The 25,997-nt window shown below is 39.2% G+C and overlaps 2 protein-coding genes across 3 annotated transcripts in view; both read left to right on the top strand.

The window, feature by feature from the left end:
• The first annotated feature begins 512 nt into the window (after positions 1 to 512).
• On the top strand, positions 513 to 17,882 carry WBP2 (WW domain binding protein 2). Its single transcript, XM_034408624.3, has 8 exons — positions 513 to 777; positions 2,773 to 2,881; positions 4,005 to 4,140; positions 8,075 to 8,167; positions 9,652 to 9,792; positions 10,351 to 10,470; positions 13,006 to 13,082; positions 15,501 to 17,882. The coding sequence occupies exons 1-8, from the start codon at positions 719 to 721 to the stop codon at positions 15,552 to 15,554; spliced, it is 789 nt and encodes a 262-aa protein (XP_034264515.1). The 5' UTR covers positions 513 to 718; the 3' UTR covers positions 15,555 to 17,882.
• Positions 17,883 to 20,484: 2,602 nt separating this feature from the next.
• UNC13D (unc-13 homolog D) overlaps positions 20,485 to 25,997 on the top strand; it is a 64,094-nt gene continuing 58,581 nt past the window's right edge. Inside the window, exons 1-3 of one of the 2 annotated variants that reach the window (XM_034408627.3) lie at positions 20,485 to 20,586; positions 23,724 to 23,816; positions 23,937 to 24,081. The gene's annotated coding sequence lies outside the window, so the exon portion shown is untranslated. The remainder of the gene's footprint in view (positions 20,587 to 23,723; positions 23,817 to 23,936; positions 24,082 to 25,997) is intronic. The other variant, XM_087887191.1, reaches the window with a different exon arrangement.

Genomic DNA, 25,997 nt, shown 5'->3' with positions numbered 1-25,997 from the left:
AACCTTCGATTGTGCCTGTGTAACAAATAGGTTCAGTATCCATCCAATATTCTTCAGATGGAACATGAGTTACAAGGTGACCTATATTTCTAAATATGTCTGGAAGCAGCAACTTCCATTACGTCCTACGTTCTTGCATTTTATTTTTGCAACATCTTATGAGAGTTGCCCATTAATACTTTTTTGCATAGGTCCAAGGGCATACTCGCCAAAATATGAAGGAGTAACTCAAAATGCAGTAGGGATAGTTTTAAGGAAGCGAAATAAGTAGTATCAGAATCTGAAAGTATTGTATCTAATTAGCAAAACTTAAGATTTAAAATTTAAACTCTCTTAGACTAGCATGATGTAACTTTAAACTTTATTCCGACATTACACAGTTGCGTTTCCTAAAGCATCAACTATTGTGAACAGAAATCCAGTGTGCTTATCCAACGTCATATACAGACAGGAGTTCGTGATTAGAAACTTCACCCCTCCCACTTTCCTGCAAATTTTACCGTGGTCAAAAGCCACCTTTTTAACCAATGAACTACATTTCCCACCATGCCTTGGCATCGCCCCTCGTTGCTGTATTCCTCTTCCGGTCCTGTTTGTTGCCTAGAGCTCCTCTAAGCCGGAAGTCGCTCGCAGAACTTGCGTAGAGCCGCTTTATTAACGGCTGGAGCCTCTCAGTCCAGCGGGCGTTGGATAGAGAGTCATCAGTTGCTTAGCGGCCATGGCGCTGAACAGGAACCATTCGGAGGGAGGCGGCGTCATTATCAATAACAGCGAAAGGTATTGGGGGCGTCATTTGCGGCTCGTGGGGTCCGGTCTGAGCATACTGCGTCAGCGGCTCTTCCCCCTTTACTCCCCGGCTCCTGATTCCTGGGGCCCCGCCCTTTCGCAGATGCCCCGCCTCCAGGGGCGGAGAGAGAAAGTTCGCCACCCAGGACTCCCTGATCTCGCCTTTTCTTGCTTTTTCCATTGTGGGGGTGATCGACTCGATCCTTTCGATCACAAATAGGCTTAGTCTTTAGAGTACGATGCCCTTTTTTTTGTTATGCTGCAAAATGGTCATTTTCCTAGAAATTTCTTAGCTGAAGGCATAGTAAGATTAAAGCAAAATTAGCTAACAATGGAAAAACAGCTAAGAATTGTGTGTAATAGAACTTTTCCTGAGCAAAACATATTTTTCTAAATATCCTCAGCTCGTAAAATTTTGTAAAGAGTGTTTGTTTTTTGTTTCCAAAGACTTTAATTTATTCCCTCATTTCCCATGAAGATACTTTGAAACAAATAAGATTTCTTTCTTATTCCCTTTCACCTATGGCAGGATGATATTACTAGCAGTAAATATCAATCATATAAGATACCTTTTTCCATTCTTGGCAATATGCGCAAATCTGAGCAGCTGGCAATTGCTTAACACATTGTAAGCCACCCTGAGTCTCCGGAGAAGGGCGGCATATAAATTAAAGCAAAAAAAAAAAAAAAGTCAATAGATGCAAGCCAGTTGGAGAGTCAGTTTAAAAATCACGTTTCCACACACGCCTTTTGGAGAAAGAAGTTGGAAGGAATACCAGCTGCAGTAAACAAAAACAGCTGGGAGAATAAATAGTAAAATTTAGAAAACAAATGAGAATAAAAGTTGGAACATTGGCAATGGATATAGTGGCAACACTCCATTTGTAAATGTACCGTTAAAGGAAACAGGAATTGCAGAATGTATAACAGTATCAGCTTTGGAAAGCTGACACAGGTAAACATTCCAAATTACATAGTGATTTCTTTTATTCCAACTTGTTTTAGCTATTTCTCATATATTTATAACTTTATTCTACTCATGTATTGCTGAATCAGTACAGATTTCCACAATAGGAAAGCGTTTACGCCATAAGAGTCTTATAATAATTTTGTCCAATGCAAAGTTAAACTACAAGAAGGCTTCTTTATGTCATGTTAGTATTATGAAATAGTATAATCTACCACCATGTCTGCTCTTCTTATCTGAACATGCTTTTGCCATTCCTTTTTGTTCTTCTGTCAAAAAAAGCATTTTGCATTTTGGAAATGGCAGGGTATATTGAATATCCTCACATTACAAAGTTTTCTATATAAATTTCTTCACTGGAAGCAATGAAAGAGAGTGTGTAAAAATGAAAATATGACTTTAGCATTAAAAGATAATAAATCATCAGGCTGATGTCTGATTTTTAACACCATTATAAGCAAAGATTATAGAATAATGGTATATGAAGAGAGTACTAGTTTTATTTCTGTAGAGCTTAGGAACTTATACAGTACTGAGAAAGGCTGATAGGAACTTTTTCAGTCAATCCTACCGAAGAGTAGAAGACTAGGAGAGCTGAAAATTTGTCTCAGTTCAGGCTGCACAAAATACATGAATTGAAATAACAATCCTATCCAAGTGACAGATGGAATAGTTTGTATTGCTGCTACAGTATTAAAACAGGGTGGAATAAAGTATTCATTTTACTGAATTATGCCATTTCATACATAGTAGCTTTGGCTGTGTTAAGAATACTGCCTTTGGTATTACTCATGCGGAGTAATGTTGGTTCATTTTTTGGTGATATTTTCATGTACATGTTTTTCAACAAAAGGGATTGCTGACAACCTCACCGATAACCATTGTGTGCCTGTTTGTATTTAGTAATCTAAATTTGTTGAAATCTTGTGCCAGTGGTGTTAAAGCTTATATGTCTTAGATATAAAAGAATGTCTAGAAAGTAAAACTTTGTATCTGATGTCTGTTTTGTTTGAGTATAGCATCTTGATGAATTACGAGCACATTGAAATGACATTCCATGATATGGAACATATGCCAGAGGCATTTAAAGGGACCAAGAAAGGCAGTGTCTTCATGACTCCGTATCGAGTAAGTCAGCAATGTATGTTTTTTACACGCACACTTGGAAAGAGAAAAATATCCTAAAACGCCTGATAGTTGTCTCTATCTAAACCTTTGGTATTCTGGTTTAACTGTGTTGATATGGGAGAAGTATCAATGTAGCCCCTTCTGTTAAAAACTGGATAATTGCATTTAATATTTGTGTTAAGATGGCTGACTTTTGGAATTAGCATTTTTATGCTTGGTACGTCCAAAAGCCAAAGGAAAAGGAACATAAAATGAGTTGAACTTTAACATAGGAGCAGCAAAGGTGGTAGTTGTAAGGCTGGCCTTGTCCTTTCTTCTCCTTTTCTGTCCCATAATTTGAAGTTCAGATCTTCTAGGCAACATAAAGAAGTGGCTGAGGGCTTACAAAAAAAAGATTTGGCCTTGTAACAGATGGCATGATTTTGCAGTGCCCTTATCCCTTGAAGTTTTATGATGAGTTTTCATTTCCAATGGCTAGTTTGAGTATTCTCGGTTGCAGTATGAAGCAGTATTAGAATTATGTTGGGAGAGCAAGCTGGAGCTAGTAAAAAAGAGGTGCTAGAATGGCTGAATTGCTTCAGTAACTTAAAAGTACATGGGCAGGTGGGTATTTCAAGCACTTTGGATAAGAGCCCTGGTGGTGCAGTGGTTAAGTATTGCAGGCAAACTCTGCTAACAGCCAGGAGTTCATCCTGATGAGGCTCAAGGTTGACTCCCAACCTGGGAAGGTTCCATCCTTCCCAGGTTGGTAAAATGAGGACCCAGATTGTAGCAGCCAGTATGCAAATAATGCTTTGATATTGTAAACTGCTCAGAGAGTGCTATAAAGCACTATGGGGCGATATATAAGCTTAAATGTTATTGCCATTGCTATTTGATTAATATTGTACATCAGCTGAGCTTCTTGAGAATTTAAAAGCTATCTAGAAATAGATTAATATTGCTGTTTCATAGTATCAATCAGATAAATTGTTGGTTCCTATTTTCCAAAGAATTTGGAAGCATTAATTGAAATATTAGTTATAAAATATCATTTGAGATTTTCTTAGCGTGTAGCAATGAAATCTAGTGTTTTGGTTTTCCGATTCTAAACATTAAAAATCTGTACTCATTTTGCCTGCAGGTTATTTTTGTATCTAAGGGAAAAGATGCAATGCAGTCTTTCATGATGCCCTTTTATTTAATGAAAGAATGTGAAATTAAGCAACCCGTGTTTGGAGCAAATTATATTAAAGGCGTAGTAAAAGCAGAGGCAGGAGGTAAGTACCCCTGTGTTTTTAGCATTTGATTTATGCTGTTCGTACAAAAATCAATTCACAAATTATTGGGATTATTCTACTCCATCGTCTTCGCAATGAACTATGAATTCATCTTAATTTACTTGCAAAAAAAATTAAATGAGTTGTGAGTACTGTAATTACTTTGTGATAGTGAAATGTTTAGAATAATTATGCATTGGAGTAACAGATGTTGGTGACATATTCAGAGGGTGAAAATAGAGAGCATAGAACATAGAGAGTGAACATGTTGTGGACAAATATATTTGGACTTCAGAAAGGGATTTGACAAAGTAGACCACAACCTACTTCTTGGTAAGATAGAAAAATGTGGGATAGATAGATGGATTCTGACCAACCACACTCAGTCCTCAATGGAACTAAATCTACATGGAAGTGTGCAGTGGGGAACCCCAAGTTTCTGTCTTAGATCCAGTATTCTTCAACATCTTCATAAACTATTTAGATGAGGGGATAGAAGGGTAACTCATCAGATTTGCAGGCAGCATCAAACTAGGAGGAATGGCCAATAGGCTCAAGATTTGAAAGATCCTGACAGATTTGAATACTGGGCCCTATTTAAAAAAATGCAGTTCACTAGTGAGAAAATTAAAGTTTTAGATTTAGGCAACAAAAACCAAATGTACAGGTATAGAATAGATGGTACCTTGCTCAACAGTGGTAATTGTGAGATAGATCTAGGAGTCCTAGACAATCACTTACATATGAACCTGTGTTGCAGCTACCAAAAAAGCCAATGCAGCTAGGCTACATCGACAGAGGGATAGTATCAAGGTCATTTGAAATATTAGTATAGCTATACATTGCCTTGGTAAGATCACACTTGAAATAATGCATGCAGTGCTTTCCTGACAGAACCATTAATCAATGAAATAGTTTGCCTTCAGAAGTTGTGGGTGTTCCATCATTAGAGGATTTTAAGAAGAGGTTGGACAGCCATTTGTCTGGAATGGTACAGGATCGCCTGCTTGGGCAGGGGGTTGGACTAGAAGACCTCCAAGTTCCCTTCCAACTCTGTTGTTCTGAATATTATTATTCTTGCTATTTTATTTATAACGAAAGACCAAATAAGCATGTTTGTCTCAACAGTTCTAATTAAACCAAATCTTCTATGCTAAAGAAGAGAATGGTCTTTCGTACCCTGTTTCCCTGAAAATAAGACATCCCCTGATAATAGGCCCAATCGGGCTTTTGAGTGCATGTGCTAAAATAAGCCTCCCCCCCCCTGAAAATAAGCCCTCCCTGAAAATATTGAAATACAGAGCTGGAAATCAGGTAAGACGGCAAGAGGAGCCCCATCTTGCTTCACGCGTCCCAAAATAATAAGACTTCCCCGAAAATAAGGCCAAGTGCTTATTTCGGGGTTCACAAAAATATAAGACAGGGTCTTATTTTCGGGGAAACACGGTAGTACCTGAACTGATGGGAGGGATACCTCCAAGATCAGCAGTATTGTTCCCATTCAATTCTCTGACTCTGGTCTCATCTTGCAAATAATAATAATAATAATAATAATAATAATAATAATAATAATAATAATAATAATAATATATTATTATTATTATTATTATTATTATTATTATTATTATTATTATTATTATTATTATTATTTTGGGAAACTCCAGTAGTCATTGTTTACATGAGTACAAAATATGTATTCTTGTTTTATATTTCAAATTTTATTTGAATTTTGAATTTTTTAACATTTTTATCTTAAACCGTGACTGGATTTCCCTTGCGTGAACAGTTGTCCCCTCCCACACACACACTTCTTTGCAAACTATAGAGCTCAACTAGAAGCATTAGGAAAAAAGTCATAATACAGAATATGGAAACTTTTCAAGAGTTTTCAAAACTGATGAAAACATTGACCACCCCCATTGCCTACTTTCATTAAGTAGGATGAAGCAAGATGTCATAAAAATGGATCTCATCTTTTTTATTTTTGATAGTAAAGCTAAATCAGACACTGTACTTCATCTGCTTAGGTTAAATGGCTTATGACATGCAGCATTCTGAGATCCCACAGAGGTCATTAATCTATAGCAGGATTCTTATCTCAGTTGCTTTTTGATGGCTGTGCAGTTCTATTTGATTGCAAGTTTCATATCTAATTGTCTTGAAAGCTCTTAAACAGTTTTTTTCCCCCTGCTGTATCTCATGAAGTTTGTCTTAGCAGAAGAATGGAATATGACAATGTCCATTTATGCCATTTTATACTGTATTAAAAGAGCCGAGAGCCTTACTTCTGAGTGATGCTCAGTATCAGTTCGCTTCAAATATCCAATCTTCTAATCTAGCTGGGAGATAAGGGATCTTTTAAAGTGTCTGGTCATACTGAACAAATCTTTTCAGTATTTTACTTTTAGGGTGGTGTATGGGCAATGATTTAATTGTGCTGATGAGCACATTTGGAGTTTCGAAGGCATACTATTAAAAAATGGCTACAATAGAGGAGATATGGCTACTGAAAACTGGCTGTCTATGTGGTTGTGACTACTCACATACACCTGTTTACCAGGAGGTAAAATAATTCATTATATCTTGACCCGCTTAGGATATTTCTTATCACCCCAACACACTTGTCCTTTTTTATGGGCACATAGCCAGACTTCCAAATCCAGCACTTGGCCTTCATTACTACCACTTTATATATGGAATACAAAAGTATTTCTTGTTAAATAAAGATAACAGCAGAGGCTGAAGTTTTGTTTTTCAGTATCTTCACTTCCCATTTAGTTTCTTTTAACTAAAATGCACGTCAGATGATTGGAAGCCTAGCAGATGCCAAGGATATATGTACATGGATCTCCATGGGCATCACATTGCTTTCCATACATAGGGGTTGAAGTCAACTAAGTAATTCAGAAACATTGTACTTTTACATGATTCTTATGTGATGGATGATGCCTGAGGACCAGGGGCTAAAACACAGCCCCCTTAATTTTATGGAAGCTCCCAAATTTAAAGGACTTCAGCCACATTGATGATATGTTTGGTGGTTTTCTTCCAGTCTTGCAGCTCTAAATTGTTCCTATAATCCGTATAATTTTTAGCTCAGATAAACTCCTATTTCTTATTTAATTTCACTTCACATGGTTGCCATTCTAGATTGATTTATGGCTATCTGAAGAATAATTGCGAAGATGTTTTAACAAATCAAATTTGCCCTGGCTCGCTCAGAACAAATTTAATCTATGTAATGTTATTGTTTGCAAATTGTTGTTGTTGTTTTTCTTTCCTGGCCTTTGATGGCTCTTGAAAGCACAGATCTTTTTTTGTTGTTTAAAATCCATCTCCCTGCAACATTATCATCATTCCACATTATATATATATATATATATTGTACTCAATTACATTTTTGTACTTTGCTCAACCATTATAGAAAAAAGATTTCACCCAATTCTCCCTGCCATTAAATAGTAACCAGTTTTTTATATTTGTTTTGTAGAGGTAGGAACAATTATATTCACAAATGATCAGAATTAGCTAGCTCTCAGTTTTTATTATCTAAATAAAAAATTATTATTATTTCTGGCTCCACAGTTTGAAAGTGTGTATCTGCTCTTAAAAGTAGCAACAAGTAGAGAGCATGTTGGTACAGTGGTTAAATGCTGGCCTAGAAAGCAGGAAATTATCTGTTCTAGTCCCACTTTAGGCATGAAAGCCGGCTGGGTGATTTTGGTCTGTCAGCCCAACTCTGTAAAATAAGGAGAAAAAGAGAATACGACCCTCGTTTTCTAAAGTTGCTTTTATACATGACTCTAAAAGGCTGAAACTGAATGGAAAGATGATAGAAGAGGAGCCTTATAAGGATTTCAGGAGCCTTTATAAAATAACCTGTAATAGACAAGCTCATTTTACTTTTTCCACCTATCTTATCTTATTTTACTAGGTGGTTGGGAAGGATCTGCAACGTTCAAAATGACATTCTCAGCTGGAGGTGCCATTGAGTTTGGACAGCGTATGTTACAAGTAGCATCTCAAGGTATTTATAATGGAAGAAGATCGGCTACAGTGGGAGAGAAAATCTGGGTGTCCCTTGACGAAGAGTTGAAAATGTGTTTCAGATTAGGATACATGCCTGGATTATTTAAAACAGTTGAGGGAATTAAAATAAAGCTAATTACAAAATAATTTGTAATTCATATTTATGATTGGTTGCAGCATCCTTGCAGTGGTTTTTTCCCCCTATTTTCCAGCAAAAAACGGCCATTGGATTCATTTAATGACCACATAGTATGCTTAACAACTGTAATGATAAAATGGTTTTATAATGACCATCATAAAAATGGTTGTAAAATTGAGTCAGGTCAACTGCAACAATTTATGACCAAAATTCTGGGCTCAGTTGTGGTCATAAATCAAGGACCACCCATGTCTGTTATTCCATAAACCAATGGATTATCAGTTGTCAGTTCTGTTTTCAGATCTCCTTTCTGCTAAGGGCAGAATGACAGCCTTTCTTCTCACTCACCTTTCTAATCAACCACATCCTTTCCCCGGTCCCTCCTGCTGCCTCTGAACTCTTACTAGTACCAAATCAACTTTCATGAGACAGAGAAAAGTTTCATTTCTCTAGTGTCCTGTTTTCTTCCACTGACTAATTTAATGCTGGACTTAGGCGGTTCTGCTTGCTCTGTGTTTCTGCATTTCTACTCTGTTTCTATCTGATACATTAGAGCAGGGGTTTCAAACCAGAAGCCCACAGGCCACCCCAGCTCCACGAAGGGGAAAAAAGTTGCAAAGTGTCACGTGACAGCAACGTAACATGGCGAGTTTGACACCCATGCATTAGAGCCTCTAAACAGTAAGCCAGAACTGTGTTGCAATGCTGTTGGCTTCATTTTTTTTTTGCTACTGCACCAGGCTTCACAAATCCTGTTGTGAAAAAGACGTGATAGAACTAAAGAATATAGCAGAATTTTAGGGAGTCTTCGATTTACAACTACCATTGGGACCCTAATTTAGATTGCTAGACAAGGCAGTTGCACGACCTTTCTTGCCACCATTGTTATGCAAATCACTCTTGTTGTTAAGCGAACCATGCAGTCATTAAGTGAATCCAGTTGTCCCCATTGACTTCGCTTGTCAGAAGCCAGCTGGGAAGGTTGCAAATGGCGATCACATCACCTCAGGACACTGCAACTGTCATAAATACATGCCAGTTGCCAAGCACCCACAGGATGCTCTGATGGTCATAAGTGTGAGGACTGGTTGTAAGTCACTTGTGTCAGTGCCATTGTAACTTCAAATGGTCTCTTAATGAATGGTTGTAAGTCAGGGACCATCTGTGTAGGAGACTCAAGACCTGTAATTTACTGATATTGCTAGTTGTTGATTTAATTGGTATTGTGATGTCAGTGAGTTCCATGCGTGCCATTGTCTTATGGAAGTGGGTTCTTGCTGTTGTATTCCTGAAACACTTCCTGTCCGTTCGGTTGAATTAACTTATTCATCTTTGTTTTCTAGCTTCAAGAGGAGAAGTTCCCAATGGAGCCTATGGTTACTCCTACATGCCAAATGGGGGCTATACCTTCCCACCACTTGCTACCAATGGGATGTATCCTCCTCCTCCTCCTTCGGGATACCCTTATCCACCACCGCCACCTGGTGAGTTTTGAAAGTAAAAGAAGGCAACTTTTCACTAATGTTTCAGTTAGAAATATGTTAAGGAAACCAAGTTTTTATCCGATTTTTCATCCTGATTTTTGCCTATTTTCAATTGTCACCCAAACTGGCAACTCCCTTGTTAAGTGTAAGCAAGGTTTGTTTTGCGTAAAAGCACTTGCTTTTAGTTCTTACAAAGTTTCGACTGGGTAATACATGGTTCATCCTTGTCCCAATACTTCTCCATACCTTTCATAGGTTGATGAAAGTGTTCAGACGCCGTGTAATCACAAGGGAGCCAATCTGGACAAGCTGGAAGCAGTTAGCATGGTCAGAAATATATCTGAAATAGCTCTGATTGCAGCATGAGCCATATTATGGTATAATATGTCCGTTTCTGAATTCTTCTTCTTCTTCTTCTTTTTTTAATATATTTATAAATTGGGCTCTTTAATGTACCTAAAAAGGTCAATTTGAAGGTAGGCATTTCAGTGAAACTGAGGTTTGTCTCAGCTAATTGTTTTTGCAGTGCTTCACACTTGTCTTTTTCCATTGTCCTAGAATTGTATCCTGGTCCACCAATGGATGGTGCTATGGGATACATGCAGCTTCCGCCTCCTCCCTATCCTGGGCCTATGGAGCCACCTGCTGCTGGCCCAGATCTTCCCACCACTCCAGCAGGTAAGATGTTTGCACACAGGCCAAGATAGGAAATTTTCTGAAAAATGACAGATTGGCACAAAGCCTTTGAATCAGGGTTCACGTATGCAACCTTTCTAACTTGTGCCTTGCCAGTATGTTGGTATACTACTCTGTTATTCCCAACCAATACATTGTGAAAGCACCAGATTGGGAAAGGCTGTTCTAGGCTTAGCAAACCATATTAGCATTTGTTTTGTTGATAAAGCCCATTTAAAAGAAGACATGTTTTGGAAAGCTGTTCTGTAGAGACATAATTTTAACTCGGATGGCTAATTTCTAAAAATGGTACAATTGAAACTGTATTAATCTCCCTCGTAGGGCCTCAAACTAAATCTATTTATAAAGGAATTGCCTATTGTTATTGTAAAGCTTCGCAAATCCAGTTGATAGAGAAAGGGAAAAGGGGATTTGTTCACCCTGTGTATCACCAACAAAAAGGCAAAACATCCAGCAAATTTCCCCATATATAAACCTAGGAAGGGCTGAGTTTTCCGTAAAAAATGGCAGGTGGTTAATTCCTACATAGACGGAATAACAGCACAAGTTTTATTTACATGGCTTTTTAATATAATATGTTTTCAATTAATTGAATACAAAATAAAAATAATAAACCACACTAGAAAGAATTTAGAAAAAATATACAAGAAAAAGAAATGCATGCTGGGCATATATTCTTATGTGCATACAGATACAAAGTGTGCCAAAAGCCAGGCCTCAAGGTTCATTATATAAATTACATTATATGCTTGAATTGATTCCATTTTCTCCTAAACTCTTCCCTAGTCATTTGACTATAATTTTGTCCAACAGCACAGACTAGGAGTTTTTAACCAATATTACAAAACAAAGAGGAAACTTTCACTGTATAATATGTATTATTAGCAAAGAACAAGAGAGAGAAAATTCTAGAGGCAAATTCAATGTTTGGTGTTGGAGTCAGTGTTTGGCAACAGGCCTGTTATTGTTGAAGAGTGGCAGTATGTCAGAGGGTATGATCGTCCTCTTGTGCACAAAAACTAGACATCTGCCTGGAGAAGAAGGGAATCAGGAAAGACTTCAGCTTTTTACCCTGACTGTGGCTTTTAGAAACTTCTAGTTTGATTCTTAAAATAGTAAGGGTCACAGTTCTTGAAACATATCCCTGCAGTAGGTCTGAGTTGAATACTGAGCAGGACTATATCCAGGGGTGGGCTTCAAAAATTTTAGCAAGGGGTTCTCTGCCCAGTTGCTGGGTGGGCATGGCCTAGTTGGCTTCCTGCACCATGGTGGGGAGGAGCGTTTTTGCCCTCCCTGGGTTCCAGAGGCTTTCTTTGAGCCTCCAGGAGGGTGAAAATGGCCTCCCCAGGCTCCGGAGGCCCTCTTGAGGCCGGAAACGGGCCTGTTTCCAGCCTTCCCGAACTTCCGGTAGGCCTGTTTTTTGCCCTCCTTGAGCTGCCGCGTGCACCCTGCACTTACCTGCATCCAAAACAGACCGCGTGGGGACTCCAGGGAGGGGAGGGGCGAGGTGGGCAGGGCCAGCCAGGAGTGGGATTTGTGGATTCTCTAAACTGCACAGAATCTTAGCTAGAGGTTCTCCCGAACCCTTGTGAACCCCTAGCAGCCCACCCCTGACTATATCCCAAAATACAGAATGGTGCTCTGTTTGCAATTGGTGCTCTGTTTGCAATTGGAAGTAGGTGGAAACAAGCCCTTTTTAGCTAAACAGAATAATCCTATTATTATATGATTAAAGGACAGTAGGGTTTCTGTGCTTAGCTTACACTGCATTTAGGGAAATATGAGAAGCAAGTTCAATCCTGTGTAATACAAGAGATGATGGTTTGCTAAAGCAGTATTCCTTCTTTGAAGCAAGAATTGAATGACACCAACTGCTGCCTTGTTTTAACCTTGTCCTTTGAATAACTTTAGAGGACTTCACAGAATTTGAGTAGCTGATTGCATTCCTCTAGAAAAAAAACATACAGCAGCTTTGGGCAAAAATGACAAGAGAATTACAACAGGGATTATACAATGTATTAAATGACGGTTGGATCTGTTTGATGTGAACTAGCACAGAATATGACAGTGATTTGAACATTCAGGTTCAACACTAATTTCCAGCTTAATAGTTATCAAAAAGACTTTTATATTATGTCTTTACTTGATTAAACCACAACTGCCTAGATTCCTACACATGCTAAGCATAAACCATGGTTTACAGGCCATAATATATAAATTCACCCATCATGTTAAGCCAAAAGAAAACAAATCATTTTATTCAGCAGTTGAGTACAATATGCACACTCAGCTCTTATTTCTAAACCTACTGTAAGTGCTCTGGTTTTTTTCTATCTATTTGAATCTACGGAACTCATCCATAAACGGCTTTCACACAATTGTTGGATGCTCAGGTGCTGTGTGTTTTTATTTGTTATACTGTATCCGTTTTATCTATTTTTATTGTAAGCCACCTAGAGTCACAATAATTAAACAATAATCACTAATATGTGTTGTTGGTTGGTTTTTTTTTTGCAGCTGAAGCTAAGGCTGCAGAAGCTGCTGCAAGTGCATATTACAACCCAGGCAACCCTCATAATGTCTACATGCCCATGGTAACTTTCAAAAATATATTTAGAGCAAGCAGGAAAAAATGTGTCTCTTGGTTGCAGCTCAAAACTTCCACATTTCCTTTCTTTGAAAACGCTTAACGTGCTGCTTTCTCTTTAGTTTTTTTTCTCTTCTACCTTTAACTTTGGTGGGTTCTTGTTTTTGAGTCTTTTTGCATTTCGCCATCCCAATGATACCTTCCTCTTCTCGTGAATTTTTCTAGAAATTTGCCTATGTCTTCTTTACTTCTTCTTTCTGTATTCCAACCTTCTTCACTTCCTTTTTTCTGATTTCTCAACTGCAGCTTCATTGGCTTTCCTCATATCTGCCCAATCTACTGTCTATATTTGTTGTGGAGATCATAAATATATGTACAGTAGGTCACAGAAGTGAGTACACCCCCTCACATTTTGTAAATATTTAAGTATATCTTTTCATGTGACAACACTGAAGAAATGACACTTGGCTACAATGTAAAGTAGTGAGTATACAGCTTGTATAACAGTGTAAATGTGCTGTCCCCTCAAAATAACGCAACACACAGCCATTAATGTCTAAACTGCTGGCAACAAAAGTGAGTGATAATGTCCAAATGGGGCCCAAAGTGTCAATATTTTGTGTGACCACCATTATTTTCCAGCACTGTCTTAACCCTCTTGGGCACAGAATTCACCAGAGCTTCACAGGTTGCCACTGGAGTCCTCTTCCATTCCTCCATGATGATGTCATGGAGCTGGTGGATGTTAGAAACCTTGTGCACCTCCACCTTCCGTTTTAGGATGCCCCACAGATGCTCAATAGGGTTTAGGTCTGGAGACATGCTTGGCCAGTCCATCACCTTTACCCTCAGCTTCTTTAGCAAGGCAATGGTTGTTTTGGAGGTGTGTTTGTGGTCGTTATCATATTGGAATACTGCCCTGCGGCCCAGTCTCCGAAGGGAGGGGATCATGCTCTGCTTCAGTATGTCACAGTACATATTGGCATTCATGGTTCCCTCAATGAACTGTACCTCCCGAGTGCCAGCAGCACTTATGCAGTCCCACCACCATTGACTGTAGGCAAGAGACACTTGTCTTTGTACTCCTCACCTGGTTGCCGCCACACACGCTTGACACAATCTGAACTCACTTTTGTTGCCAGCAGTTTAGACATTAATGGATGTGTGTTGCATTATTTTGAGGGGACAGCACATTTACACTGTTATACAAGCTTTATACTCACTACTTTACATTGTAACCAAGTGTCATTTCTTCAGTGTTGTCACACGAAAAGATATACTTAAATATTTACAAAATGTGAGGGAATGTACTCACTTCTGTGACATACTGTATGTTCAGATTTTTAAAGAAAGGGCTGGAAAATGAGGGAGATACAGATGGTGATTAGGTGTATATAGTTTTATAGGTGGGTTGCAGTATCTGGGGATGTTTTATAGAAATTATTTCTATAATTTCCATAATTATATAGTTAATTTTAATAAGATTATATTGCAGAGGCTCTATCAGGGGAATTTGATTTGCTTTTGAAAAAAAAATCCAGTGCCACAATGCACTGCAATGCCTTTGCTGTATGTCTCATGGACATGAATGCATCCTTGATTGACAGTGTTTGTGGGTGTCATCTTCTCATGGAACTCACAGCAACTTTGAAAGGATTCCCAATGTCTCTTCTACCCAGGCATTAACTCAATCCAAGATTCTTAGTTCAGCAAGTTGGCTTCATTGTATGCCCTCAGAGAACCCTTTACCGTGTATGTTCCTATTGGCTTAAATCAGGGGTGTCAAACTCGATTTCATTGAGGGCCTCATCAGGGTTGTGTTTGACCTCGGGGGGCGTGGCCAAGGTGGACGTGGCCAGCTCGATGTGACTCATGTCAGGGGCGCCTGTGGCGGCCTGAGCGCTCTGCCAGCGAAAACAGGCTCCCAAGGTCCGTTTTCAGCTGCAATGGTCTCCTGCAACTCTCTGCAGAGGCACCCTGGGCTGGTCCTTCACTGTTTTCAGGGCGGCCCTGCGGGCCAGATCTAAGCACCCACGGGCTTGAGTGACACCCCTGCCTTAAATAATCTTCCAACTTGTACATAATAGCTTCGTACATCTATATATTGCTATATATTACATGAACACTTTTAGCACATGACCCTAATTATTTGGGAGCCTTATTCATTTATTTAACCCTGCCCGATACCAATAAGGCAAGAGTAGATGACAGGACATAAATGGTGCCTAAAATAGATCTCATGAAAATTACATGATAGTACAAGAGAACACCCCTCCCCCCCCTCATCAATTCACTAACATGGTTCATGCAGTATAAGTCTAATTTATATCTTATTATTTATCTAAAGCATAAGAAATGCTCTGCAGTTGAAATACATGTAATAATAAACTGAAGTTGTTGTTGTTTTCTCTCTCGTACATTTTAGGACCAGCCTCCTCCACCTCCTTACTTTCCTCCAGAGGACAAGAAAACCCAATAGAAAACCATCATCACATGTTGCATCCTTTATTGCCATATGGCTAAAAATTGATTAGGGATATGACAGCGATAAGAGCCACCTTGTCTCTCCTCTCCCCCCCACCCCACCCCCGTACATGTATCTCTCATGGACAGAAATGACAGATATATGTGCCAGTAGGAAAGTGTTTCTAACGTTTTCCTGGATTTGGGAATGCACAGACACTTAAACATTGTTCTCCTCTGTAAGATGTAATGAAGGAGTCTTTTTCCCTATCCCACCTTTTAATTGTCCCAGAGAACATTCTTTCTTGAAGAAAGACTACTTCAGCTGAAACTTATCAACAGCTATTGCATTTGGTAGGTGTTGATATTTTAGGTGCTGCCCAGCTCATTCACGGTGAAGCTTCAGAAGAAAATTATCTCTGTGATCTTTTGATTGGTTCTTCGTTGCATGAACCCTGCCATCCTCTGATTAAGGAAGTTCACTGATCTTCTGACAAATTTGACAGCATGTATTAGACATTTGATTCTACTTGGACAATGGGATTTTCTGCCATTTCTTCTACAAGATGCATGTATGGTAGCACAAATGCTTCACACTACGGACAGTCTTGTCTACTCTCTTAATACCTTGGCTCTTTTCAGTTTTACCGTAACAAAGTGGTGGCTGCACAGTTTTAGCCAGGAAAGCATCTTTACCTCTAGAGTTAACAGGGTAGTTGATTTGACCAAATGGCTGATCGTCCTAGTAGTAGGTGATATGGTTTCTAAGAAAGAAGATAAGTCATATATAAGCTTATTTATGTGTTTAGTTTAATATTGCACAGATTTTATTCCTTTAATTTTGAGTGTATTGCAACTTGAAGGAGCAGGTTTATGGCTTTCACCCAGCACACTCACTGTGTGTGGTGAACATCAGATTACCTTTCAATAACTCTTTGGTTTAACTTGATAAATTCAAAGGCTTTGCTAAAAAAAAAATAGAAAAAAAAGTCAAAGCCTTCTAGGGCTTTGTGTATTTCCTCAAGTATAATTCATATGAGTAAAACGCCATATTCAGATCACAATCAGGCAAAATTCTTTTCTTGAAACAAAACGTGGGGGAGGGGGGATATGAGGTAGGTTTTTAGGAATTTTCTACGGCAGTAGGTCTTTAGACATATGGCTTCCAAAGATTTTGGAAACTTATCGGAACAGTTGAAATTCTAGTGCTGGCATCCCTTCATCTGTCTAAACCAGTGGGTCTCAACCTTCCTAATGCCGCGACCCTTTAATACAGTTCCTCATGTTGTGGTGACTCCCAACCATAAAATTATTCCTAAAACCATTGAAAATATGTGTTTTCCAATGGTCTTAGACGACCCCTGTGAAAGGGTCATTCGACCCCCAAAGGGGTCCCGACCCACAGGTTGAGAACCACTGGTCTAAACCAAGGAAAATCTACTCTTCATTCTTTAACTTTGAATCTGGTTTAATTCTGAAATGAAATAGATAAAAAACTGCTGTAAAACTGTATATCCTTACTGCCCTTGATAGTAAAAATACTTGAAATTGCCATTTCCAGTACTGACAATACAAAAAAAACCAAAAAACCCCAAAACCCCGTCCCCACAAACTTGGGCCTTCTTTCACTGTTGCTTCAGTTCTATGTAGTGCTTGAAGCAGCGCCGGTTATTTCCAACTTTGGGCGCATGTCCGCGCGCTCCCACTTGGCAATAGATACAAATTGCTTCCTGACTTTTGCTCCAGATTGTCCTGGGGCAAAACACAGCATCCGGTAACAAGACGGGGGCAGAATAGGATGGTTTTTCTGCATGCTTCTGCAATACTTAGTTTTTGCTTCCCTGACTTAGCACAAATATTTCGCTTTTATTAAAATTTGTGAGCAAGCAGACTTATTTATGACCCATTTGCATTATTCTGAGCACTTTGCTACACGTTTGTAGACTTGAGAGACAGCCATCTCAGTTCAGGTTGGAAGTACTGCAACACAAAAATTCAAATGCTTTTTCAGCAAAAAGGGTTGCAGCGCTCTTTCCTCTAGAAACTGAAACGCCATCTAACTGATAACTAGGTTTGCAGACTGACTACAACATATTTTAGGTTCCTTTAGTACTGTATGGTTTTTGCAAATGGTTTCTAGCTGACCTATAATATATTTTTTAAAAAAGCCATGCATTTTTCCCTAGATTTGCTATTTAAATGAAAGTGATGTGACAAAATTGTTATATGAAAAATCAGTATGTATTTTGGAGAAATTTTGTTATATATGGATGTGAAATGGCTCTCTTGAATGCAAGGTTATCTTTTGGTTTGCTGAGACTGTGAAATAAAATACATGACATCACATTGCTTTGGTTCAGTGGGTCAACATATTGAAAAAAGTTCCTTATGACTTGTTTCAACCCTGATGACCGTTGCAGCATCCTGGTCACGTGATCAAAATTCAGGCACTTGGCAACTGGCATGGATTTATGACAGTTGCACTGTCCTGGGATCATGTGATCACCATTTATTTATTTATTGGATTTATATGCCGCCCTTCTCCCGAAGGACTCGGGGCGGCTCACAACAATAAGAAACAGAAAATACAAAAGTTAAAAGACAAATTAAAACAGAATAGCCAATAAATAAGATTAAACGTGGGAATACCAATTCAAATGTAAGATTTAAGAATTTAAAAAGCTACAAAATCAGTTAAGAATCAACCCAGGCCCGTCTGTTGGAAGAGCCAGGTCTTCAATTTATAACCTTCCCAGCTGGCTTCTGACAAAAGTCAATGGAGGAAGCCAGATTTGCTTAACAACTGCACGGTTCACTTAACACTGCAATGATTTGCTTAGCTGAGGCAAAAAAAGATTGTAAAATGGGACAAAACTCACTTAACAGCTGCCTTGGTTAGCAATGAAACTTTTGGGGCTTCAATTGTGGTCGTAAGTCAAGGACTACTGGTAACGTTTTACCTGTCCAGATCTGAATGGGTAGAATGGCTTGAATTGCTATCAGCCTTCTAGAGATTTCGAAGAGGCTGCCAGTCTTCCTTTTAAGACTGTGTTTCCCAACTTCAGCAATTTTAAGATGTGTAGATTTCAGTTCCTAGAATGTTTAGCCATGGCCATGCTGGCTAGGAAATTCTGGGAGTTTATTTTTAATCTTTTATCAAATTTAGATGCCACTCATCTCCCAGTTCGAGGGGACTCTTGAGTGGCTTATATTAAAACATAATGGAAGTAAAAACAATTATAGATTAAAATTACAGTAGATTAAAACAAACTGAAAACTATGGTTTTTAGACCGGAGTGGTGATGTTGGCTTCTCTTTTAGTCGAAGTACCCATATTTTAAAGTTGCTGAGGTTGGAAAATACTGGCCTTTGGTTAGCCTCTCCACAAAGGAAGGGAACTTGTGGCTCTGTAAATGTTGCTGAATTACAGTCCTCGGTTTCCCATACTATTAGCCATGCTGGCTATGAAGATCTGGAGAATCACAGGATCCCTACCCTTGTTTCTGACAGAAGTTCCATTATATTCGCAGTGACTAACTTTTGAATTGGCATAAATAGCAATTATTCTACAGTAGTCTTTGCTTACAAATAGTCACACGATCAACTTAGTCTCCACCTGCCCTGCTACTTGTCACTTTCAGAGAAATTATGTTGGTTCTTCCTAAAACATCACTGCGGGAGGAAAGGTGTGTTAGTCTATGGTGGCAAAAATATGTGGAGGAGCCTGATGGCACCTTTTGTGATGAACCCATTTTATTAAAAGGCATAGGGTTTCATGAGGCAGCTCCCTTCTTCAAGAACCATGGGACCAACTTGGCACCTTGTAGGTACTGCTTCCATCTGTCTGATTTGTATGGTGGCCTATCAGAGTGACCTCTGCATTTGCTTCAGAGGAAGACAAGGGTTCCTGTTGATAATGCTCACAGAGGGGGCTGCACACTGCCCGTAAAGCACTTAGCTGAAGCCACACATTGGCCAAAAAACATTTCCATAGCATGGCTCTTTGATTTCATTTCCTGGTATGAGTCATGTGACATTTGCTCCAGTACACCGAAGGGTTGGTGGCTTATAAGCCTATGTAAGCACTAGTAAAGCCAGGTTGTTCCTCCTGAACCTGCTGACTGCCAACACCAATAACACTTGTTACTGGTTCTGCCATTGTGTAAGTGGGATAAACAATGTACACCCAGAAAGATAATGTCAAGATTGCATAAGACTCTTAGCCATAGTTAACTGATCCATAATTCACTCAGTTTTGGGGAGGGGTGTCACATAATAACTAAATAATTCCATAGGTTGCATTCATACAAGCTAGGCTGAAATGTGTTTGCATGGTGCAACTACAGACTGAATTTGTATAACATTAAATGTGCACTTTTCAATACTTTGGCCACCTAATGAGAAGGAAGGTCTCAGTGGAGAAGAGCCTCATGCTGGGAAAGATTGAGGGCAAAAGAAGAACGGGACGACAGAAAACGAGGTGGCTGGATGGAGTCACTGAAGCAGTAGGCATGAGTTTAAATGGACTCCAGAGGATGGTAGAGGACATGAAGGCCTGGAGGAACATTGTCCATAGGGTCGCAATGGGTCAAACGACTTCGCAACTAACAACAACAAATGTGCACTTATAAGACGCAAGCCAGGCAACTGAATTATCCTAATTAATTGTGCAAACCCAGACAATTTTTGGAATCTGGCATTCCCTGTATTTTGAAAAGTGATGGCTTCACTTGGATTTTCATTGCTGGGACTTCTTGCAATACTTGTATGGCTAAAAGAAACACATTGCTTGGGGTATTTAGAATCAATTTTAGACGATTTCACAAGTTTTATTTTTACACACACACACACACACACACACACACACACAGCATGCACATGTCTCCTCCCTACCAATAATCTCAGAAGGATTTTTATTGGTGTAATGTTGCCTGTGTTCCTGCCTCATAGCATTTTGCCCAGCCCTTTACAGTAAAACAAGTCAATAAAGATCTACAGCTGTCAACCTCCTCTGCTTATGAGGGAAAGGCACTTGATGCAGAACCAAGGTGAGTTTTGTCTTTCCCTTCCTTTCTATCACCATTAACAAGCTGTCCTGCCTGCTCCTGTTAAGCGGGAGCTCAGACTTTAAGCAGGGAGATCGTCCCTAAAGGGCGGATGCAGTGAAAAGCCTGAAAGAGAGCAGAGCTTGTGGGGACAGGCCGCTTGGGTGAGACAGCTAGAGAAGGGCAGGATGCGTTTCAGTTTGACAAGCAAAAGGAAGATTACTTAACCCAGCTGGTCAGATTAAATCAGCATGTGCCATAGGTTTCCACAAAAATGCTAGTGCTTCAGGGGAAAAAACCCAGCATGATGCCAACCTCTCTAGGCAAATGAGATTCTATATGTTTTAGTCCTCTTCAGAGGTACCTCAAAATGTACTTTTAGAAGCAGGTTGCTTCAGCGTAACAAATAGTAGAATGCTACAGACACATTGCAAAACGTATTTCTTGTCAAACAACACATTGTATTAATAGTTCCTTATCACAAATTGATTATGACGTTTTAATTATTTTTTAAAAAAGAAAAATGTTTCTGGATATCCCTTTATTTCCTGTGGCTTGAATAAGGACAAAAACTTTTAACATATATTGTGTGATAAAATCAGTGTACCCACAGTATTGTGGCATAGTTCACAGAATATGCTAAACTGTAAAGAGGCAAACTACATTTGCCTTGGTCATTTATACACGTGCAGCCTATGTTTATTATTAACTACCTAATAATTGTTTTGTGAATGTTTACAGTTAATAATTGGCCTCTTTCTTGCTATCTTTCATTTCTCTTTGATATCATTGCTGTGTAAAATTCACCTCCCCCAAGGTTATGTCTATATTACTATAAATTAATAAGTATTAGTATTATAAATACCATGAATACTAAATTAGTATATTTAATTCTAACACAGGATAAACTTTCCTTCATAGACTGGGGGTCCATGGAAGTTTACAGATCAATCCAAAATTCCCACATTAGATTATGTGGAAATCTGGATATAAACTTCACAGACCTGGCTTATATAACACATTAAACCTTAATGTAGTTTGTTTTCTGTTCTTGACCTTGAAGTTAGTGAAATAATCAAATTACTGGTACTTAGTCATCATCTAAAAGTCCATATCTGAGAGTGACCAGTTACAATCAGTATTTTCCCTCTAAGTCATATAGCAGGGAGGGAAATTAATTGACAAAATTGAATATCCTTCCATGCTATATGATGTATCTTTAGGTTACAGTTATAATCTTACATGGATATGATATATCCAGAGCTTATGATCATCTTGGATACTAGCTTAACTTTCTATTAGGACGTTCTACATTTTTAGTTGGTTCGTGATTAGATCACATTTCAGCAGAAGTGATTTTTATTGTAGTGTGAATAACTTCAAATTACAAGCCTCTTTCTGCCATGTAATTGCTAATGGTACAGAACCCCTTTCTGGAAAAAATACTGATAATCAGAGCTGTCCTTGCCCCCCACAGCCTTGTGCAACTATTTTTCCTATGAATAATGGAGTTCCAAGCCCTTTCTACAATTACAAATTCTCAATTTCGTTGAGTTTTTCATGTGATCTGAGATAACTCTGAAAATTTAAAACTTCTTTGGACTTGCTGTTTTTTGGATTTTGAGAATAGTAATTCTAACATAGAAGTTTGCTAACCACCAAGAAAAAAACATGTATGTCTTTTTCTGCCTTTAGCAAATCTTTAATCTTTGTTCATAGCAGGGAGGTAACTGGTATAACCTGCGAATATCTACTGATGAACAGCTGTTAGAAGCACAAGATCAGATCCTTGTGGGTATATTAAAATAGATAAATTTAGCTGAAATTGTTTACCCTCACTGCCAGTGGCTTTCCAGAGGGTTCCCCCACACCCCCAGAAATGGAAAATACCCAAAATTTGGATAGAGAGTCATCTCAATGCAGTGTAATCAAAAGTTTCACAATTAAACATATGGGTTTTCCCCTGTTGTTCTTTAAATAAGGACTTCTGTAATATATTTTTGATAACCCTTTGTTTTAACATTTTCATCTGGAAAAATCCTGACTGAATTTTGAGTAAGAATTTAATTATTCATGTGACCCTGACTTGAACGCTAATCTTTTATTTCAGCAGAGCTACCATATTTGCACTTTACATTTTGGAAAATCTTTGTTGCCTTCTAGCACTCACTTGGATTTTTGCCTTCAAGATACCGTATATTAGCCCTAATTTTAGATTTGCCAGTCATCAAAGCAGGACCAGACATAATCAAGAAAAAGCCTGAAGTTTTTGAGAAAAAGAAAGAAAATTGGAAATAGGCATGTTTGTTGGAATTATGGATTTGAAGCTGATCATATTGTTTTTTATTGTTGCACATCTTTAATCATGTGCAAGTGCTGTAGGTCCTCCAGAGTCACTATGGAGGTGGCCATACAAATGGAATGAATGATAAATACTGTACATTCTGGATCAGTAGGCCAGTATACATTAGATTTGATTAGCAAATCTCACTGCAATTTTGGTTACTAGTTATCATCGGGTGTTTGGGATGCATGCTGTGAGTATTATATCACTGAATCGGGGTGCTTGATCATTGATCACAGGATTGCCAATCGGGACATAATCCGTAAGTGGAGAAGTCAGCTGGGGACCCCTCAGGTTGAGGGATACAGTCCTAGAGAGTTGCCTGTTTGCTTTCATAAAACAGGGAAACTTCCTCCTTAAAAGCAGAAAAGAGCTGCATTGGCCTCTGCCTGGGAAATATGTTTTTGGTGTAAACAGTACAGGCCCAATAGAATTAAGCATCCTTTGGCAACAGGACAAGCTGTTATTTGCTTGGATTTGGTCACATGAATGTAGCTGTCGGTGCTTGCTTTAGGGAAACTATACCCTGTTTTCCCAAAAAATAAGACATGCCCTGAGAATAAGTCCAATCAGGCTTTTGAGCGCATGGCAATAAGGCCAAGCGCTTATTTCAGGATTCAAAAAAAATATAAGACAGGGTCTTATTTTTGGAGAAACAAAATAGTTTGAATTTGGAGGTATGACTTGAACCTTCCTTCTCCCAAAAATATTAAAGTTGGAAAGTGAGCCAGGCAGCTACTTTAAATTAATGTTTTAACTTCCTCCCCCTTTTTTCTCTTTTTTTCTCTTTTGCTAGGATTCAAGAGGAGACCAAATGACGGCCCGTTGATTTGCATTAGATCATTTCTTGGCTGCGAGCAGTAACAGAAATTGCACAGGATCTTAATCGGTGGGCTGCTGGCAAAATCCAAAGGCAAACTTCCTGACAAGAAAGATGACTAACTGTCTGTTTTATAATAATCAACTGATAACAAAATAAGCAACTGATGTATGTTTCCGCCCTCCACAGGATGGGATTATATGATCCTTAGCGAGCTGCCTACCAGTCCTACCAGTCCTGCAGGGAACAGGACGAAGCTTACCGTAGTTGAATGCATGGAAGAGGCTGTTGCTGTTTGCAGAAATGCTTGGATAGATCCCGGCAATCTTTTTAAGTAAGTATCAACTAACTGGATAATTGGAGAGGATTCTTTTTGTGGGTGCTTTTTACAATAACTCAACTTATTGGGATATTTCTAGAGAGATGGATGAATGCCTGGAAAGGGGGGAGAAAAACCTTGTCCTCTGTGAGTCTAATAATGGTCAGGGCTACTTTTTATGGCACAGAATTAAGATCAGGTCTAGGTGAATGCATTAATTAGAATCACATATACCTTGCATGGATCACCTGAGGGAAAGAGAATCAGGCAGCTTATTATGGGCAAATCACTTTCACATAGTAGCAAATACAGCGGTAACAGGTTAAACCTGTTGACCAATCTGGTCTGGGAAAATGTGCATTCCTAGAGTGTTTGCCTTGCGGGGGTCCTTCTAGAAGAACAACAACTACAGAACAGTCAGTTTCAGAAGGAGAAGATGGGCAGGGAAGGGACTGAACAGAGCAGCTCTTTTTCCCTGGGTTTGACAGTCCCCTGGCTTTCCAGAAGTCAGAGTACAAACCAATCTGCTGCAGTCATGTGCAGTTTAGCATCTGGATGGCTTTTCTGGCCCCCATAGAGATGGAAGGTCTTGATCACAATGGTAGCTGAAAGTAAGTCTTGTGTGTTGGGGCAAGAGCAGTGATGAAATCCAAATTTTTTTACTACCGGTTCTGTAGGTGTGGCTTGGTGGGCGTGGTGCAGCTTGGTCGGCGTGGCTTGTGGGCGTGGAAGGGAAAGGATACTGCAAAATCCCCATTCCCTCCCCACTCCTGGGGGAAGGATATTGCAAAATCTCCATTCCCACCCCACTCTGGGGCCAGCCAGAGGTGGTATTTGCTGGTTCTCCGAACTACTCAAAATTTCCGCTACCAGTTCTCCAGAACCTGTCAGAACCTGCTGGATTTCACCCCTGGGTAAGAGCCTAGGCTTTGGAAGATGTATGGTCTTCAAGAATTGGAGGAAGGCTCTCTGGATCCTTAAGGATTATGTGCAAGACCAAGTTAAAGGGAGGCCAAATATTCAGTTATATATGGAAAGAGTCCTACTGTTGTTCTGCAGGATTGATAGCAACTAAAATACAATTGCCATCAGTTCTGACACACTACCTATTAACTGGCTCCTGGTGGTCTTCCGAGTGCGCTTCAAGGTTTTGGTTACTACCTTTAAAGCACTCCATGGCTTAGGACCTGGTTATCTACGGGACCGCCTGCTACCACCAATAGCCTCCCACCGGCCAGTACGCTCCCATAGAGAGGGGCTCCTCCGGGTGCCATCGGCCAAACAATGTCGGCTGGCGGCCCCCAGGGGGAGAGCCTTCTCTGTGGGGGCACCTACGATCTGGAACGAGCTCCCCCCGGAGATACGGAGGATCCCGGATCTTCGCACCTTCCGTCGCGTGCTTAAAACGTTTTTATTTCATCAAGCTGGCCTGGCCTAAACCATCTCCTCTTTTAAATTTAAATTTTAAACATAAATTTTTAATCTGTTTAATTATGGGGTATTTTAAAATTCAGCCTAAATTATTTAATTTGTTTTAATTTATTTTAGATTTTGTATTTCCTGTGTTTTATCTTCTGGCTGTTCACCGCCCTGAGTCCTTCGGGACAAGGGCGGTATAGAAATTTAATAAAATAAATAAATAAATAAATAAACTGCACTACCTATTAATTTGGTTTTACAGACTACTCAGCCAAGAAAAAGAGTAGTACTAAATGATATCTTATAGGCATGACTTGTGTGTGTGTGATTTTTTAAAATTGATCTTGACTCCTGGTGACTACATGGAGAAGTCCCTGCAGCTTTCTTCACATTTACAGAAGTGGTTTGCTCTCACTTCCTTCCTAGGGCTGAGAGAGAGTGTGAGTGGCCCAAGGTTACCCTGCTGGCTTTGTGCCCAAGGCAGGATTAGAATTTACAGTCTCCCAGTTTCT

The sequence above is a fragment of the Pantherophis guttatus genome, chromosome 2, assembly GCF_059756535.1.
Source record: "Pantherophis guttatus breed Tessera chromosome 2, ASM5975653v1, whole genome shotgun sequence".
Classification (NCBI taxonomy): Eukaryota; Metazoa; Chordata; class Lepidosauria; order Squamata; family Colubridae; genus Pantherophis; species Pantherophis guttatus.
Note: the sequence above shows the minus strand (reverse complement) of the source record. Positions and strands in the feature narration are given on the sequence as shown.